Source organism: Haliotis cracherodii, unplaced genomic scaffold (assembly GCF_022045235.1).
Source record: "Haliotis cracherodii isolate W230 unplaced genomic scaffold, xgHalCrac1.p SCAF_20, whole genome shotgun sequence".
NCBI lineage: Eukaryota > Metazoa > Mollusca > Gastropoda > Lepetellida > Haliotidae > Haliotis > Haliotis cracherodii.
This window is the reverse complement of record NW_027266276.1, coordinates 4,114,460-4,133,281: the sequence shown is the minus strand read 5'-3', so window position 1 is coordinate 4,133,281 and position 18,822 is coordinate 4,114,460. Positions and strand designations below refer to the sequence as shown.

At 41.1% G+C, this 18,822-nt stretch overlaps 1 protein-coding gene across 2 annotated transcripts in view; it reads right to left on the bottom strand.

The window, feature by feature from the left end:
* Positions 1 to 17,862, bottom strand: part of LOC139470226 (ATP-dependent translocase ABCB1-like) — a 30,810-nt gene extending 12,948 nt beyond the window's left edge. Inside the window, exons 1-13 of one of the 2 annotated variants that reach the window (XM_071252546.1) lie at positions 17,713 to 17,862; positions 10,645 to 11,005; positions 9,102 to 9,244; positions 7,011 to 7,259; positions 5,896 to 6,067; positions 5,495 to 5,619; positions 4,383 to 4,554; positions 3,710 to 3,934; positions 2,428 to 2,553; positions 1,794 to 1,997; positions 1,239 to 1,409; positions 731 to 892; positions 517 to 544 (exon numbers count right to left, since the gene is read on the bottom strand). In XM_071252546.1, coding sequence (XP_071108647.1) covers positions 517 to 544; positions 731 to 892; positions 1,239 to 1,409; positions 1,794 to 1,997; positions 2,428 to 2,553; positions 3,710 to 3,934; positions 4,383 to 4,554; positions 5,495 to 5,619; positions 5,896 to 6,067; positions 7,011 to 7,259; positions 9,102 to 9,244; positions 10,645 to 10,878 — 2,011 coding nt within the window. In that variant the 5' untranslated portion in view covers positions 10,879 to 11,005; positions 17,713 to 17,862. Of the gene's footprint in view, positions 1 to 516; positions 545 to 730; positions 893 to 1,238; positions 1,410 to 1,793; positions 1,998 to 2,427; positions 2,554 to 3,709; positions 3,935 to 4,382; positions 4,555 to 5,494; positions 5,620 to 5,895; positions 6,068 to 6,791; positions 6,800 to 7,010; positions 7,260 to 9,101; positions 9,245 to 10,644; positions 11,006 to 17,712 lie in introns of those variants that run through there. The other variant, XM_071252547.1, reaches the window with a different exon arrangement.
* Positions 17,863 to 18,822: the final 960 nt, after the last annotated feature.

Here is an 18,822-nt window from a genome sequence, read left to right as displayed (position 1 = left end):
AAACCTATGATGGTTGTTTCGACTCCCGGATCGTCCTGATAACGTTTGTTTGTTTCTGTATTGTGTGTTGTTTAACGCCGCACGCAGCACTATTCCAGCTATATGACGGCGGTCTGTAAATAATCGAGTCTGATTCAGACAATCCATTGATTGACATCATGAACATCGATCTACGCAATTGGGATACGATGCCATGCAGCAACCAAGTCAGCGAGCCTGACCACCCGATCCCGTTATTCGCCTCTTACGACAAGCATAGTCGCCTCTTACGGCAAGCATGGGTTGCTGAAGACCTATTCTTCCCCGGATCATCACTGGTACCTGGTGATGTGTCTAGATTTGTCATCCCGCAACCGTACTGGTGGGTTTCACCAAAGTGGTGAAAGACTGAGATCGACATGACTTCGGGATATTCTACTACCTGAAGCTGACAAGCGTGATATAACGGGAATGCATTTCAAAGCGGCGCAAAAATACCCTCACTCACTTTACACATTTACTGACACTTTTACGAACCTGCATCTGTTGACTCTTCCACCCTCGTCTGTAAACAAACGGAAGTTCAAATAACAATGTCGTCCGTTAGAGACCATGACTGTTGTTGTGAGACTCTATGGTTCTATAACTTATTTTAAAATATCTCAAACTTTCTTTCTTCAATACATGTGCATCATGACGGCCTTATAAACCCTGTCATCATGGTATAAATCTTGTTGTCAAGGACACTCACTTGCAGCGCGACTAGCCGGGCATACAGTCCACCATCTGCTATCAATTGGTCATGAGTTCCTTGTTCAACCACGTGACCATGACTAATAGAGGCAATGACGTCAGCGTTCTTAACGGTAGACAAACGATGAGCTATGACAATTGTTGTGCGCCCTCGTTCGGCCTGATGAAAACAGACAACAAATATATATCTGATTAATACGAAATATGAATAAATATATGACGTTGCGTTCAATATAGCAATAGTTTATGATATATTTGTGTAAAAAATGCAAAATAAATCACAATTACTGTTTCAAGTCTAAAGTGGTAACGCTTTACACCTTCACTTGATAGCTCTGCCTCATGGCCTCAATTGTAACAGGTTGTCACCTGCCGCAGAGCGCTGTACACTACTGCTTCACTTATCTGCTCAAGAGCGTTGTACCGCCTGCCTTTACTCTCATGGTAAGATCTCGACACTTACACGACAGCACCATCATCCCGATATGCACAAGACTCACTCGCACCTGCTCAAGAGCACTCTGCACAATGGCTTCACTCTCGTGATCCAGCGCTGATGTCGCCTCATCCAGCAGCAGGATCTTGGGGTTACGAACCAAGGCCCTGGCAATTGCTACCCGTTGTTTCTGTCCGCCAGAAAGTTGTCCCCCTTGGTCTCCGACTATTGTGTCATACCCCTATAAATCATACATATCTAAGATTAGAGATTTATTTCACACACTTTTGCGTTCATGCTAAACTGCTAAAACAGTCTAGTTTTATTCTTCATTTTGGTTTCGGTATTAATAGTATACAATCCTGGCAAAACGTAACTACAGGATAAAAGAAAATATACACCTTTGTCTAACGGCTACTAAATAATAAACAAACAAGAAATGGTTATGCGATTGTTTTGTATTCGGTTCGGGTATCATAGTTGGATTTTGGACCTTCACTTTGCAATGTTTTAATTCTTGTAACGTTTTATAACTTTTGTAATTATTTTGTCATATCCAGTTGTTAAGTGTATTCTCTTTTTTGTCCGGCAGTATATAAATGTGTGATGTTTTGTCGATGTTCACCTGCGGTAGCTGCGTGATGAAGTCATGGGCGTTGGCTTCTCGGGCCGCCTTCTCTATGCCTGCCTTGTCTATGCTCAGGTTGCCATAGCGAATGTTTTCAGCAATTGTGGTTGCAAAAAGCACGGGCTCTTGACTCACGATGCCGATGTGCTGACGTAGCCATCCTATATTCAGGTCCCGGATGTTATGGCCATCGAGCAGAATCTTGGTACACGGAAGCCAACAAGAAACATCAGTTGAATCCATTGCGATGCTTATTGTACGAAAACAAATTAAATAGTCGAATTTTTTTGGTATTTCAATATGTGTTAGTTTACTGTTCGATATGGTTCTAGAGTTAGAGGTTTGTTTGTTTTTAACGCCTCACTCAGCAATATTCCAGCTATATGACGGCGGTCTGTAAATAATCAAGTCTGGGCCAGACGATCGAGTGCTTGAAATCCTGAGCATCGATCCTCGCAATTATGATACGATGACATGCATCAACCAAGTCAGCGAGCCTGGCCACCCGATCCCGTTAGTTTCCTCTTTCGACCAGCATAGTCGCCTGTTACGGCAAGCATGGACTGCTTAAGACCTATTCTGGCCCAGATCTTAACGGGTTTAGATTTGGAGGTACTGGTAAGGGTGTCACCTCGCCTTCCTTGGGGTCATAAAATCGTTGCAGAAGCTGTACAGTAGTGCTCTTGCCACATCCACTGGGTCCAACAAGAGCCACCACCTTTCCCTGGGGTACCTTTAGGTCAAATCCCTTGAGAATCTGCAAAGTATGGCACGAAATAAAGTCTCGCTAGCGTTTGATGACAATGTACATTTGTCATTGATCAATTTAGCACATATTAATTAAACTGAAAATTATATTAGGAACAGAAATACTCCAGCTATATGACGGCGCCTCTTAGTTTGTTAATCGGTGTGTTTGTTTGTTTGTTGTTTAACGCCGCACTCAGCAATATTCCAACCATATGACGGCGGTCTGGAAATAATTGAGTGTGGACCAGACAATTCAGTGATTGACATCATGAGCGTCGATCCACGCAATTGGGATAGCTGACATGCATCAACCAAGTCAGTGAGCCTGACCACCCGATCACGTTAGTCGCCTCTTACGGCAAGCATGGGTTGCTGAAGAACTATTCTACCCCGGATCGTCACGGGTTCCTATTTAGTATATGTAGATATTACATATCCATTAAACGTACCTCGTCATGGAGTTAATGAAACTTCCGATACTTACAATGAATGTATACATAGTTATAGATCAAAGGAAACAGATAACACTGCAGAACACACTGGTAATGAAAGCTGATGATCTCGCACGCTATGTTACCATAAAGAAAGCAAACAATAGTGTATGAATTAATTATCATAACTATAATTTGCTGGTGAGATGTGACAATAAGGAAAGCTGACAATTTCATATGTTTTCCTGGTGAAATTGTACCCCAGAAAATGTTGACAATATGGTCTGTCTTCCAGAAGAATTGTAACCCAAGACAAAGTTGACAATATCGTATGATTTCCTGGTGAAATGTGACTAAAAGGAAAGCTGACAATATCACTGTGATTTTCTGGTGAAATGTAACCAATGAGAAAGCTGACAATATCGTATGACTTCCTGGTGAAATGTTGCTATAAGGAAAGCTGACAATATCATTATGATTTCCTGGTGACATGTAACCCATGAGAAAGCTGACAATATCGTATGACTTCGAGGTGAAATGTGACCATATTTAAAACTAATAATACAGTGATTGTTGACTATTAGATAAGTAACACAAAATATACTACGAACTCAGAAGACACAATGGATGTTTTGAATGACGTGAATAAATCTTCCTGGGTACCCCAATTGCAATGGACTCAAGCTGTTCCATTTAACAGGTATCAGCATGAAGAATGCGACATTAAGATACCTGTGTGTCCGGTCTCGTCGGGTAGGTAAACCCTACATTCCGGAACTCTATGTCTCCCATCACTGCCTGTGGTTTAAGACCCTCGTCCAATGAACTATCAATACTAGGCACATTGTCTATGATGCTGAAGACCTTCCCTGCGGCTCCCAAGGAGTTGGAGAAGATCTCCAAGTAAGGGAAAGCCATGCCCAGAGACGTTGATCCAATCATTATGTTGATAAATATCTGTAACACATATGGATTATTTTTGCTTACATTTTCTACTTTCATTTTTTCTACATGTGTGGTAAGCTTTTCTCTTGAGGAAAAGAAGTGAAGAGCTGTATTTGTAATTTCTTTCATTAACCTTCAACCATGCTATGGTGTCATCTGATGCACTTTATTATTGTAACCATCATTTACACTGAAATATTCTTTAGACTTGGGGCGGTTGGATATGTTGGTTTAAACAATTACTCAACCACAGTACATGATTATCAGGTTTTTAGATCGATCAAAACACGTTATCTAAACATTTAATGTTATTTCGTTCCACCAAGAACAGCAAATAACACAACAACGCACACACTGAACTCGGCTAGGTGATATAAAGTCAACTGTCAAGCATAGATAACACTCTGCTTGGGCAAAAAATAACAAGTCTTCTTTATAATGCTAACGCTATGATACCTACGGGGAGTATAACGCCGGGGTCCAAGCTTTCAGTCTGGAGAAGATAGACGCCATACCAAAAGCTTACAGCAAAGTCGATGAAAACGATTATCCAGAAAACACTCATCGTCAATCCAATAGCCAGGCCCTTTTTAGCTGCCATGCTTTTCGCCTCGATGAGGTTATCATCGTACCTTTGGAAGAGAGTTTAAATACTATAATTGCACTCAAGGATATCCATTTGTCATCAAATTAAATATTGACGTGGTTTGTTTATGTTTATGTTTACGAAGACAGGTTAGATGTTTCAAACATTTCAAAGAAGCCAAACTGACTACATGTCAAATGTAAAGACATTTAGTCAGGATTTTTGGTTTTGTTTGTTGTTAAGCACCGCACTTATCAATATCTTAGTCAGGTTTAGTCGCTGTTAGTCCCCTCACAATGTCCTTGTTTATTACATTTAACAGATGTAAAGCTGTTTCATTGTTGTTGTTTGTTTGGGCGTGGGGGGATAACAGTTACGAAACAGTGTTTCTATTTGACATGCCATTTGATGCTTGGGTTGTCAACAGCATACCTGTACCCGTTGGTGTCACAAAGAGATAAGGGGGCACGGGTGGCCCAGTCGTCTAAGGCGCCGCGATTCGCTGTGCAGAGTTGCGTCCCTTGGGCACGCCAGAAACCTATGATTGTGGGTTCGAATACCGGTTCGCCCCGATTATGTTTCTAGGTTTGTCAGCACCATACCCGTGCTCGTGGGTTTCACCGAAGTGGTAAACGTCTGAAACCTGCATCACTTCGGGCTTTCCTCCCACATTAAGCTGACACGCCGTGATATGACTGGAATACTGTTAAAAGCGGCGTTAAACCCAACTCACTCACTCACTCACAAAGAGATAAACCATTAAGTCATCAGTGAGATTGTTGTTAGTGACAGGATATTATGTCCAATTGCGTAGATCGATGCTCAGGATGTCAATCACTGGGTTGTCTGGTCCATACTCGATACATACAGACCGCCGTCAAAGAGCTTGAATATTGCTCAGTGCGGCGTTAAACACTAAATAAACAAACTACAAGCATGTGTATGGTGTACATACAAACACAATCAGAGAGAACTGCGCCACGCACCTGCTGCACTCTTTCTCCTGTCCCTGGAATGCATGCACTGTCCGTATTGAACCAAACACCTCCTGCGCCACAGCTCCTGCCTTAGCGTACTTCTCTGATTCCTGCTTCGTTACATTCCGAGCATACTGAAATATGAAGGACATGGACGCAATGAAGGAAAGGAGAGACGGTACATATAAAGGGAAACAAACGCAAGCAAACAATACATTTACATACATTCTTGATTAACACCTGATTAACATGTCTGTCTACATTAGATTTGAATAAAAAAAAGCACTGATGTCAATCGTAGGATTATCTCGTCCAGACTCCATTATTTATACACCGCCATTATATAGCTTGAATATTGCTGGGTGCGGCGTTAAACAACAAACAAACAAACAGACAAAGCAATGACTTACTCCAATGATGGCTCCAGATATGAGAATAATAAAGGGGCTGAATGACAAGGCGACGAGCGCCAGCTTCCAGTACAGGACGATGGAGATAATTATAGAGGCCAGCCAGGTTGCCAGCCACTGGACAAATATCGCCAGTTTGTCTCCCATCCCGCTGTGGATCTGCAGCATATCCCTGAAGATATATAAATATATATATTGAGAAAACGTGTGTTATATCTATGTTGGAGAACTAGTATTGAAGTTGTGACCGTCTTCGTGAAACAAGATACAGTTATGTTTAAGAATAACATTAAAATTGTTCGTATTTAAAAAATAAAACCTATTCTGAGAATTTACCAACAAGGATTGAGAAAGAAGTACTTTTCTAGCCTCCCGGCTATGCGGTTAACAAATCAACTGTTTCAATCAGGACTGGTTATGGGCATTTAAAGATTCTGAGTATCGGGATCGGGTATTTTCTAAATTCATGGTGGAATAGTGAGTGGGTGAGTGGATATCGTTTAACGCTGCTTTTAGCAATTTTCCAGTAAAACCACTGTGGGGGACACCAGAAATGGGCCTCACAGATTATACCCATCTGGGGGATCGAACTCGTGTCTTCGGCGTGACCAGCTTTAAGCACGAGGCTACACCACCCGTGGTGGAATAAATCTTTTTCAAGGATGGGACACTGGTCGTTCGTTAGTCGTGCGAAAAACCTTTGAATCCCAGATGCGCCCTGATTATGTTCCCCGGTTGGGCAGCACCATACCCGTGCTCGTGGTTTGAACCAAAGTGGTAACCGTTACTTCTGGCATTCTACATCAAGCTGACGCTCCGTGATATAACTGAAATAATGTTGAAAGCAGCGTTCAGCCCAATTCATCCAGCCACTTCCTATAAAGAAGAAAACTTACTCTGAGAACCTGGTACTCAACTCCCTCAACTACCCAATTCATCCAGCCACTTACTATAAAGAAGAAAACTTACTCTGAGAACCTGGTACTCAACTCCCTCAACTACCCAAGTCATCCAGCCACTTACTATAAAGAAGAAAACTTACTCTGAGAACCTGGTACTCAACTCCCTCAACTGCCCAATTCATCCAGCCACTTACTATAAAGAAGAAAACTTACTCTGAGAACCTGGTACTCAACTCCCCGCTCTTGTGAATGTCGAACCAGGGGATGTCTTGTTTCATCACAGATCGATAGAAGTGGACCCGGACCTTGTGAATCTGACGTTCAGAGGTCCATGACCACATGGCGACCCCCAGGTAACTGGTGACCAAGGCCACCACTCCAAGTACAACAAATATGATGGCGATTGATGAAGTTTGCTCAACTAAATTGGCATACGGATTTGTCTCATTTAGGCCAGTCACGCTGAAAACGAGGTTAAGGAAAATATATGGTTAAATATAGTTTTTAAAGTTTATTAAACTAAAGAAAGTTTGATGTTTTGCAATTGAAAATTTAAAAAACTGTTGTTAAATTTGACCATCTGTCATTCCAGTAATAGTTTGTAAAAAGTAATGTGAGGCTGGATACTTGTCTGTACAAATAAATTGGTTCAATGGAAAACTGTGGTTAGAAAGGAATTTGCAAGCACAAGACCCCAACCATGTTTGAAATGTAAATTTGTGTCGAAAAAAGCACATTTATTGATTTTCAAAGATAAGATATCGACGATACCCATCAGCAGTTATGTATTATGCGAAAATTATTTTTCATTTTTAAAAGTTTCAAAGCAAATAATTCTTAAGAATAATATATAATACCATATAAAAGTATTCGTCGTGTGCTGACTAAGCGCGAGTAAATTTCATTTGTTGGATATGATAATAACCAAATATGTTTTCAATTAAAAATCAACTACGTAAAATCAACTGAGAGGCATGGTTTCGTTTGCCCCTCAAATTGGTTAGTTTGTTTGTTTGTTGTTTAACGCCACACCCAGCAATATTCCAGCTGTATGACGGCGGTCTGTAAAATTGACTTGGTTGAGGCTGGGGCGGTAGATGGGGTACTCGTGTCGGGTGAACCTTGAAGATCCGGGGTAGAATAGGTCTTCAGCAGACCATGCTTGCCGTACGAGGCGACAAACGGGATCGGGTGGTCAGGCTCGCTGACTTGGTTGATGCATGTCATCGATCCCAACTGCGTAGATCGATGCTCATGATGTCAGTCACTGAATTGTCTGGTCCAGACTTGATTAGTTGCAGACCGCCGTATTGCTGAGTGCGGCATTAAACAACAAACAAACAAACAAACAAACCGAATAACAAACCGAGAGTCGCCGTCATATAGCTGGAGTATTTCTGTTCCTAATTACATTTTCAGTTTAATTAATATGTGCCAAATTGATCAATAACAAATGTATATTGTCATCAAACGCTAGCGAGACTTTGTTTCATGCCCGTGATTGATTTCATGAGTTTCGATCTACGCAATTGGGATTCGATGACATGCGAGCCTGACCAAGTCAGCGAGCCTGACCACCCGATCCCATCAGTCTCCTCTTACGACAAGCATAGTCGCCTGTTACTACAAGCATGGGTTGCTGAAGACCTATATTTAACCCGGATCTTCACGGTAAGAGGCGTCAAAAAGGATCGTATGGTCAGACTCAATGATTTGGTTCAATGCGAGTCACTGTATCCCGCCGACATTGATCGGCACAATAAAAAAAACAATTATTTTTATTTCAATACCTCAAGCCCACCCAGAATATCAAACGGTCGGTTCCTTGCTATTTTTAGTTTAAGTGTAATTAAAGAATTGTCTTCAAAATGTTTGTGTTTATAGAAGTGAGTATGGTTTATCGCCGCTTTTAGTAATATTCCAGCAATATCACGGCAGGGGACACCAAAAATGGGCTTCGCACATTGTACCCATGTCGGGAATCGAACCCGCATCTTCTGCGTGACGAGCGAACGCTTTAACCACTTGGCTTACCGACCACCGCCCCCCAACACTAATAACTTCACTGACTGATTTGTTAATCATCAACACAAAAAACTGTAGACAGCAGTACGAAATCAGTTATATTACTTCAGGGCAATAGTACAAAAAAAGCCCCGCCCAATCTATTGCCAGCCAATAATCCGTTAGTGGGCGTAGCCTCTTATTCGGTTTATGGAAACATTTGAGCAAACGAATGTGCTTGGTAAGCCAATTAAATGTCACAAAACAAATTTCCATGTATTTATATGAATAAAATCGCACTTGTTTGAACTGGTACCGCCGACAAAGAGTGTGATGACTTGTCCGTAGAAGATGAGGTTTAACGGTAACACTGTGCCTGCTGCCATTGCCGCCAACGTTCCGATGAACATCATAATAGCGTCCTTTTTATCAGTGTAGCGGAACTGAAGAACAAATGACATCACTGTCACGCATGCTCAAATTAAGGGATACATAATTGCTACATATTCAGAGCTATATTGTTAACATAATGAGTGAGTTAGGTTCTAAGCCGTTAAGAGTGAGTGAGAGTGTATGGTTTTACGCCGCTTTTCTAGCAATATTCGTGCAATATCACTGCTGGGGACGCACGAAATGGGCTCCACACATTGTAGCCGTGCGGGCAATCGAACCCGGGTCTTTAGCGTGACGAGCGAACGCTTAAACCACAAGGCTACCCCAGACTTTCAGTGGTATAACGGCGGTTTAGATTAATGTGATTGGAAACCCCGGTGCCATGTTGGTAGAAGTCGCTTGCCAGTTTGATGAGTGAATGAGTGAGTTGGATTTAACGCCGCTATTAACAGTATTCCAGTTATATTGCGGCGTGTCAGCTTAATGTGGGAGGAAAGCCCGAAGTGGTGCAGGTCTCAGACAGCGAATCACGGCGCCTTAGACGACTGGGCCACCCGTGCCCCCGCCAGTTTGATAAAATCCACAGGCACAGATCTGTGATGGCAAACAAAGGATCACAATCAGGCGACATCTGGGATTCAAAGCATCAGACCATCGAACCATCAGAAATGTTTGTGGCATGCACTCGAAGTTGTGTTGAAATCTGCATCGTTGAGGTCAGAGCAACTTCAGTTTACGCTTCAGTCTTTTGTCAAATCCAATTTTCATCCGTGAAGATCCGGGGCATATTAGGTCTTCAGCAACCCATGCTTGCCATAAAAGGCGACTAGGCTCATGATATCAATCACTGGATTGTCTGGTCCAGACTCTATTATTTACAGACCACCGTTATATAGCTGGAATATTGCTGAACGTGGTGTGAAACAACAAACAAACAAACCTCTTTAGGTACAACGCGGAGAGATGAAGCGAAGCACCTACCTTCGATATTTGATTTTGGTTGGTTGGATTTGGATTGATGACATATTGGAGCAGATGTTTTACCCATTGCATCACGAAAGAACTATTACGCTTAGGAAAGGAGCACATTGTTTCATATTCACGGTCAAAGTAGTTTGTATATTTGTTTGTTTGTTTGTTGTTGAACGCCGCAGGTACTGAAAGTATCCTACATGCCACCCATATACTCACTTATCCTTCATGTGTTAAATATACCTCTTTTACATGTAACTTGCACCCGGTCCCGTTAGTCGCCTCAAATAACTAAAACATAGGTAACCAGGTTTGGGGTGGCACATTCAAGGTTCGAAATCACTATAACCTGGAATCATTCGCTTATTCTATCACATGTATTATCAGTTCAAAACTCTCCTATCTGCAGCTATAGGATCTGCAAGCTTTCCTTCATTGATAACAAAAATCTAATGTCAGGAAACAAACATCTACTCACCAACTGAAAATAGGATATTTTCTTATCCTCATCACTGTCCTTTGATTTGTCATCTTTGGAAGTCAGTTTCCCATCGGACGCTGTGGTGTCCTCTATTTGCAGAGTTCCATTACCAGGCGCTGCCTTGTCAGTATCACTCGAGCTAATAATGTTTATAGCAGCGTCGCCGTTTGACGTGTTGCCGTTGTGTTTCAGTGAGAGTTGTGGTTCTTGGAACTTACGTTCGACCGGCATTTTGTTCACTGTGGATCACGTCGTCGCTAAATGCCAGATGTGTTATGCCTTTTATTCAAACTTGTGTTGTTAGTAATACATTTCCGTTTGATAATCACAAAACTTTGTTGATTCCACTGTTGGAAGCCTGCAAATATAAATGCATGAGCAATAACAATTTAAACTGACATTGTCAGAATCGACACGCTCATGTTCGCTGTGAATATTATCATTATGACTGAAACGTTCAGGAAAGTGAGCTATAGTCGTTCAATTAACGAAAACGGAGATCAAAGCAATAATCGCACGCGCAACATAATGACGTCACCAAATTCGGGCATGACAGTCGATCATTCGTCACCACTCGCCTCTTTCCATAACCTGCAAGAAGTTTCGTCCCCCTATCAATGAATATTATGTGCGAAAATATGACAAATCAATCAGAACGTGCGTATGATTTCAAGTTCTTCGTCAAAGAATCCCTCAGAAATAATTTTTGATTTTACATGTGTCTTGCATCTAAAAATATACCCAAGGCACAGTCAAATGTGTTCAATCATACTGTATAATTCCGCATGTCCAGATGTGCTTTAAATTGCATCTGAAATATATATAATATATTGGGAAATCTATGTGAACCATAATGCGACGAGTTGACAATTATTTTAGGTATGCCCGTTTGCGCTAAGACGGAACCCGGTCGGAAAAATGACCACGAGAGGGGCACGAGTCGCTATTCGGCTTGTCCCGGAATAACACGAGTTGGTCACGAATGGACAGTCGATGTCGAGCAAAGGAGGCAAAGATATGCTCATTAAACAATAACAGTATTTCAACTAAGAGTGATTACAAAGTTTGAAACTGTGAGGTGTGCAGGAGACAAATTCGAACGAAAACAGGAAGTTCACATTTATTCTTAGTCCAATGATGGCAGTCTTAAACGGACCACAGAAACATGCGCACGTGACTCCGTTATGATTATAATAATGTAGTCTTCATAAAACATCTAATCCACACACAAAAATCATTTTGAGAAAATCCTAAATGTGCATCTTCTAAAATGACAAAAAGACGCTGCGTTTGTTTTGTTAACATTGCTCCCATGATGCATGTCACATTACACTTGCATAGCCATAACCATGGTACACGATATGGAGTCTGTCCTGGGAAATGTATACAAGTTCTTTACAATTTAGAGAGATTGAGGGAAACCATTTATTAATTTAGATAGGGTGAATTACCGAACTACCCAAGCTATGGGATTATCAATTCATGCCATCAAGTCTACTGTATGATAAGAAAACAAAACAGGTACAGGGGTGGTCTCAAAAACAAAACTGGGACGTAAAAGGATACAGGGTAAAAAGGCGTATTGTGTAAAGCTTTATGAGCAGTAGGTAAACCTAACCTGAAGTAGAATGTGGGAGGAGTTTAAGATACAATTAATGTTTCCCGGACTGCACTAACCATTGCTCTCTAAGAGATAGGATTTCGATAAACTGCGGGTGGCGATGACCGAGCACTTTTCAGGGGAGTGAGTGAGTATGATTTTACGCCGCTTTTAGCAATATTCCAGCAATATCACGGCGGGGGACACCAGAAATGGGCTTCACACATTGTACCCATGTCGGGAATCGAACCCGGCTCTTCGGCGTGACGAGCGAACGCTTTAACCACTAGGCTACCCGACCGCCCCTTTGCAGGGAAAATATTCCATCCTGTCCATGAGGTTACATTATCTCCCAACCATTCATAACTATCACAATCAGGGCGTCCAGATTATTTACCTTGATGAATCATTCCCCTGACTACATGTAGCTATCTGCAGATGGACAGAAAGCGCCAAATGGTACCATGGGGTAAAGGTAATCGTGCACGCCGCAACCTATGATATCATATGGGTCTTATTGATGCTTGTGTGCTAGTTTTCGAGGCGAAAAAGAAAACTGGTGATTTTAGGAAGTGATGTGTTCAAAGACTGGTTGGAACTTCAGTTATTGCCCATTTTAAACAACGTCAGTGTCATTGTCATGGGTATCGCCAGTTAATATAACGTCCGGGAATCAGATACTGTCGCCCAAATCACGAGTAGTCTGAAAGCGACGATACAGATTCATATACGTCATCAGCGGAGATAAATGCTACCTCAAGAAACCATCTGTAGAACAACAAATACGTCTGGATTCCAAAACCGCAACCTTCCAATACTTATCCTGTTTCATAGCTCTTAACTAGTCCATCATGTTTCCAAACAAATATAATGCAGTACATATCCTATATCGCTACCCCATCAATGCATGTCAATTAAGTACAGCAATATTTTGAGACCACCCCCAACTCGGTGACATTTGCACCTGGGAGAATGCAGGGACGGTGTGAGGTCATCACCTCGGGACAGCTGTTAGCTAGGTAATTACCGCAGGTTATCCATGCACGAATACACAACAAGTTTATCATCATATAATCTGTAAACGCACATTTTAAGGGTAATCACAATGTCAGTTAGGACAGGCTAGATTAAGTCAATTCGCGTTATATTTATCTTTGCTCTTATCATAGTCCTATAACTCGTATATATTAAATGAAGCCAGAAAAGCAGTTTTCTAGCATTTCCGACAGTAATTTAATAGTATTTTTCTCCAAATCATCTTTTTTTACGCACACCACGAGTGATGTTTGTTATCGATATGCATACCTATATATGCTTCAATGAACTAAGTGCAATGGTTTGTATAATTACGTTTATAAATACACCATCTGCTATCAACTCATATCACTGTGCACATACCTTGACAGAGAACAGTTAATGAGCGTTTCTATCGTCATGCATGACAGACATTGAGTCAGTTTGTTCAGTGAATCACAATTGCTATGTAGGTTTATGTTCGGGCTAATAAACATATCCACTTATCAGATAAGACTTTTAAAAGATTTAGTAATGAAACATAGAAACATATTTATAAATATGTTTATAATAATAGTCTATTTATATTACGCATATTTCGACACTAAGGGGCATGCGCAAAGCGCTTTTATTACCCCGGTCACTGGATGAATGCGCAATCAAGAATCATTCTCATCTCCCTGGGGAGTATACAACCCAAACTGCCCGGCGCTAGAAGGTACCATCTCATCCTACCAGGTACCCACTCACTGCTGGGCGAACAGAGGTCCATATTCGAACAAAGTCACTTGCCCAAGGAGAGGCCACATGTGATACATGTGCTTCAGTGTGGGGCAGGACCGAAGCCCTAGAATCTCTCAGGAGCCAAATACAAAACCGATACCTGACTGGCGTGAAATAACACCTTTCGCCGGAAATATTCCCTGTCTACTACAACGACACACAGTAAGATCATGAAAAACGTTCAAATAAACATAATAAATAAATAGACTTTTGAAATAATATGTTTATGTTTATGGCACTCGTGGCACTCATTTTATTACCGTCTTCGTCATGCTTGTGGTTTTGACACAGAGGTCCATCCATGGTACGACCCGGAATATGTAGAGGGCGTCATGGAAAATGATAAATACAAAATCCTTTGGAATAGGCCCGTATATATCCTCAGACATATCCAGGCCAACAAACCTGATCTTGTCCTTTTTGATAAATCCAATGAGATCATTTATATCATTGAATTTTTTGTCCCTTTTGACAGTAATGTGATTGACAAGGTTGAGGAAAAACATGGCAAATATGGGGACCTCGCTTTCGAAATGTCACGCTTGCATCCCAAGTACCAAGTTGTCCGAATCCCCATAGTTCTCGTTGCCTTAGGTTTGGTACCTCCCAATCTGTTGACTGACATTGGGAGAGTACTCGGGTTTTCAACCAGGAATAAAGTTCTTCTGACAATCTGGGTAATGCAGAAGGCTGTAGTGTTGAGGAGTCTTCACATTCTCCGAAAAGTTCTGGGTTGGTTTGACTGGGCAGGGCTTCCTGGGAGAAGTCCCATTCGCTGTCTGAACTGCGTGTAGAGGGGGCAAGGGCCCTGAGCTGATGATGAGCCTAACCAGCCCGACTGTGGCAGGATCACTTAAACCTTCTTTGCTGCATTTTTTATTTTAATCTGTAAATAATAATGGCGCCAAACTCCATACCAGCTCGTGTGCTCGTGGCGCATACATTATTAACCCAGTCAATGGATCAGGTGACGTGCAATATGATACCCCAGGTAATAGTAATAGTAAACATTTGATTTAAACTCTCTAGAATGTCACATATATTTACGATTAGTCATATATATATGTAAAATAACAAACATTAAACCGGACATATTTATTATTCACCCGTGAAGAGATCACCCGTTTAATACACACAGTTGTATACACACACAGTAAAAGCGCGTGCTTATGTACTGCGGGAACTAGTTCACTACTAAAAACTCCCAATATCCCTGGGTCTTGCGACCACGATGACCCCAGCAACCCTGTTGCTAGGCTGACGTCACATGGTGGATCGTGCAACATAATTCCACAAATTACGTCATAGGGCATTGTGACCTGATTGTAAAGTTTGTGGTGCAGGACGCGTTCCACAAAAGCAATCTTAGCGCAACGACAGTCGTAGGTCTAAGTATATGGGAGTTATGGATAACCTTAGCGCTACGATAGCTTTGTGCAACGGACTGAATTCTAAAGATGGGCCGTTTTACTGCATTACATGAATAAGTATCGACTATGACCCGTTGGAAGTATTGTTTTCTTAAACTCAACTGGAGTAAGCTTTGGATCGCGTTGATGGCTGCCTATTCACACACGACAGTGTATTCAAAACATATATTATTATCGGCAAGTAATAAATAGAATCCTAAACTCGTTAATAATTGTATATACATTCTTATACAGTAAACTACGTTTATAACGAACACGCTTATAACGAATTGTTTTTTGGCCCCGTCCGTTTGATGTATATATGCTGTGTATGTGCTTATAACGAACTACGGTTATTACGAAATAAAGTTAGTGGTCCCTTTAAGATCGTTGTTACCTTAAACACAAGGTTTAAGGCCACCGCTCCATACCAATCCATGTCCCGTCATTGACACTCAGTGTGTTTGATTAACATTCTCTGACGTGTGCAGGAAAAACCAACACAGCTAATACTGACAATACTTTCTGAGACCCAGACTTTTAGTTATAGTATTGTCCTTGTGCTGGTCTGGAGCTTACACGTTAATTTAGACTGAGTGAGTGAGTTTAGTTTTACGCCGCTTTTAGCAATATTCCAGCAATATCACGGCGGGGGACACCAGAAATGGGCTTCACACATTGTACCCACGTTAATTCAGAACTGCAGGTGCGTAAACATAGCTTACTTTCAAATATAAGTGTGCATACGGGTTGCATACTTTCTTATGATTTTCATCACTATTAAGAAAGACGAAGATGCTTCAGACAGAGATAATTTATGGTTCCGTTATAGTTCACACGGGGGCACGGTTGGCCCAGTCGTTTTAGGCGCCGCTATTCGCTGTTCAGAGTTGCGTCCATTGGGCACGCCAGAAAACTAAGATTGAAAGTTCGAATCCTGGTTCGCCCCGATTATGTTTCTAGGTTTGTCAGCACCGTACCCGTGCTCGTGAGTTTCACCGAAGTGGTAAACGTCTGAGACCTGCATCACTTCGGGCTGTCCTTACACAGTAAGCTTACACGCCGTGATATAACTGTAATACTGTTAAAAGCGGCGTTAAATCCAACCCACTTACTCCCTATTCTTCACACACACCCTGTTGGCTGGTCTGGTGCTAATCATGTCATGGACGACTTCACATCAAATACGCGGACATTGAGACAAGCTTTTCTAAGGATATCAGTATCACGTATGGGAATGCGGGTTGTATAGCCCACTGACGTAATTGAATATCACAAGCAAGCATCGTTTTATCTCTATAATGGTTCAAGTGAAAACTATTTGATACTTGTGACAGAAGTATTAGGGCGATCAAAGAATACGTGTTATACCAACGTGTTCAAGGGGCCAATTTGACTACAAGTAATAATATGGCGTCCTTTGTTACGGGTGGTCAACCAGGCGTACATTGACCTTTCATACGCCATTGCCTCAGGGTGCAGATGTGTATCTATTCACCGTGTGTATTGTCAGGCATTATGGTTAACGCTGTATTGACTGAGGTATTCAAACGCCGAGCTTGTTGCCATTCGGGTGTCCTTGGGCTATGTGATGACTAAATGTAGGTCAAAGGGTGGAGCAGAATATGATGTGTCATCTCCTTATACCTATTACCACACACACACACACACACACACACACAATAAAAAAAATAATTTTGTTTCTGTTTCCTGATCTAAAAGGTTAAAATCTGTAAAGATCACATGTCTAGAATTACATGCATGATTTACTCAAATATACTTAAAATCAACTTTACAATTTATTTTTATCATTTTGAATAATTATAATTTACATTGGTTTATATTGAGTAAATCGATGTTCATGATGTCAATCACTGGATTGTCTGGTCGATTATTTAGAGACCGCGATTTACAGATTTACAGACCCCCGTTATATAGCTGGAACATTGCTTAGTGCGACGTTAAACAACAAACAAACAAACATGTGTTTATGGTTGGATTGTGTAGGTACCAAATACATGTAGTAGGATACTAATTAAACAAAATAACATGAATAATTAATAAGACTTCGATAATGTAATTGTTAGGTGGGTTATTAAGTAAATATAAGTACACACATCTTAAATGTACACACGTTATTACAATCCACTCTACGACAGTTCGGCTTTCATGTGATAACTCCAATATAGATATAACGTGCACCCCTTGATTACCATCTAATGTTGGTTGGAAAATAAATACTAGTATAAGCATACTCACAGTGTGCCAACTGAAAATAAAATACCACAGTCTCCGTGTAATCAACACATGAAGGTAGTCGCTGTGTGTCTTCAAGGGGTTGCACATGGTATTAATCTGTCTGAGGAAGGATACCACCATATCAATGTAACTTTGCGCATGAGCAAACGTTCAGTGAAAATGAAGTAGCCCGAAAAGCTGGTGAACCCTGCCACTGATTGTGTGCAGGCTTGGGGTGACCGTCCTATATTTTAACCCGTCCAGCAGGTATGCACCGCTGTATTGACTTAGCGTCAATCCCACATGGAGTTGGATATCTGTACTTAGTTTAAGCAGGACCTGTTACAAGATTAAAAGATCATAAAGATGATGAAACATATGTATATATATATATATATATATATATATATATATATATGTGTGTGTGTGTGTGTGTGTGTGTGTGTGTGTGTGTGTGTTCTTTATTTTGTATACAGTAAACTCAAGGTACAACTAATTAAGTTCGTTATGACCGTAGTTCATTATAAGCATATACGTATACAGCAAAAGGACGGGATCAAAAACAGTTCGTTATACTTGTGGTTTACTGTACATATACTGTTTTGCAATGAAATGATGTTTATTCCTTCTACTATGTTACATTAAATCAAATAAACCCGTATAGCCGCCTTATTCTACAGCGCTGCTTTCAGCGGAATATTTTTGTAAGTATATGTTCAGGGCGTTTGTTCTGACCGTCGTCAAGTAATCCTCCTTACATACAACGACCTGTGTTTTTTATGAACATCCCCGGTTACATCTGTTTCATCAGCTCCGACTCTGCATCATCATCGGTATATTAACATACTGCTCCGGATAATTAACAATTAAAATGATGGAACAAAAATACATCATTCTGCATAATTCCTTCACAGTGGGAACTACACACTAGTATTTCAGTGAGTGTGTGAGTGGACACCAGAAATGGGCTTCACACATTGTATCAGTGTCAGGAATCGAACCCGGGTCTTAGGCGTGACGAGCGAACGCTTTAACCACTGGGATACCCGACTGCCCCAAGTATTTCAGTATTTGCATATAAATAACAATAGTATAGCATGGATTCGAAGATAACATGAAACATCATCAAAT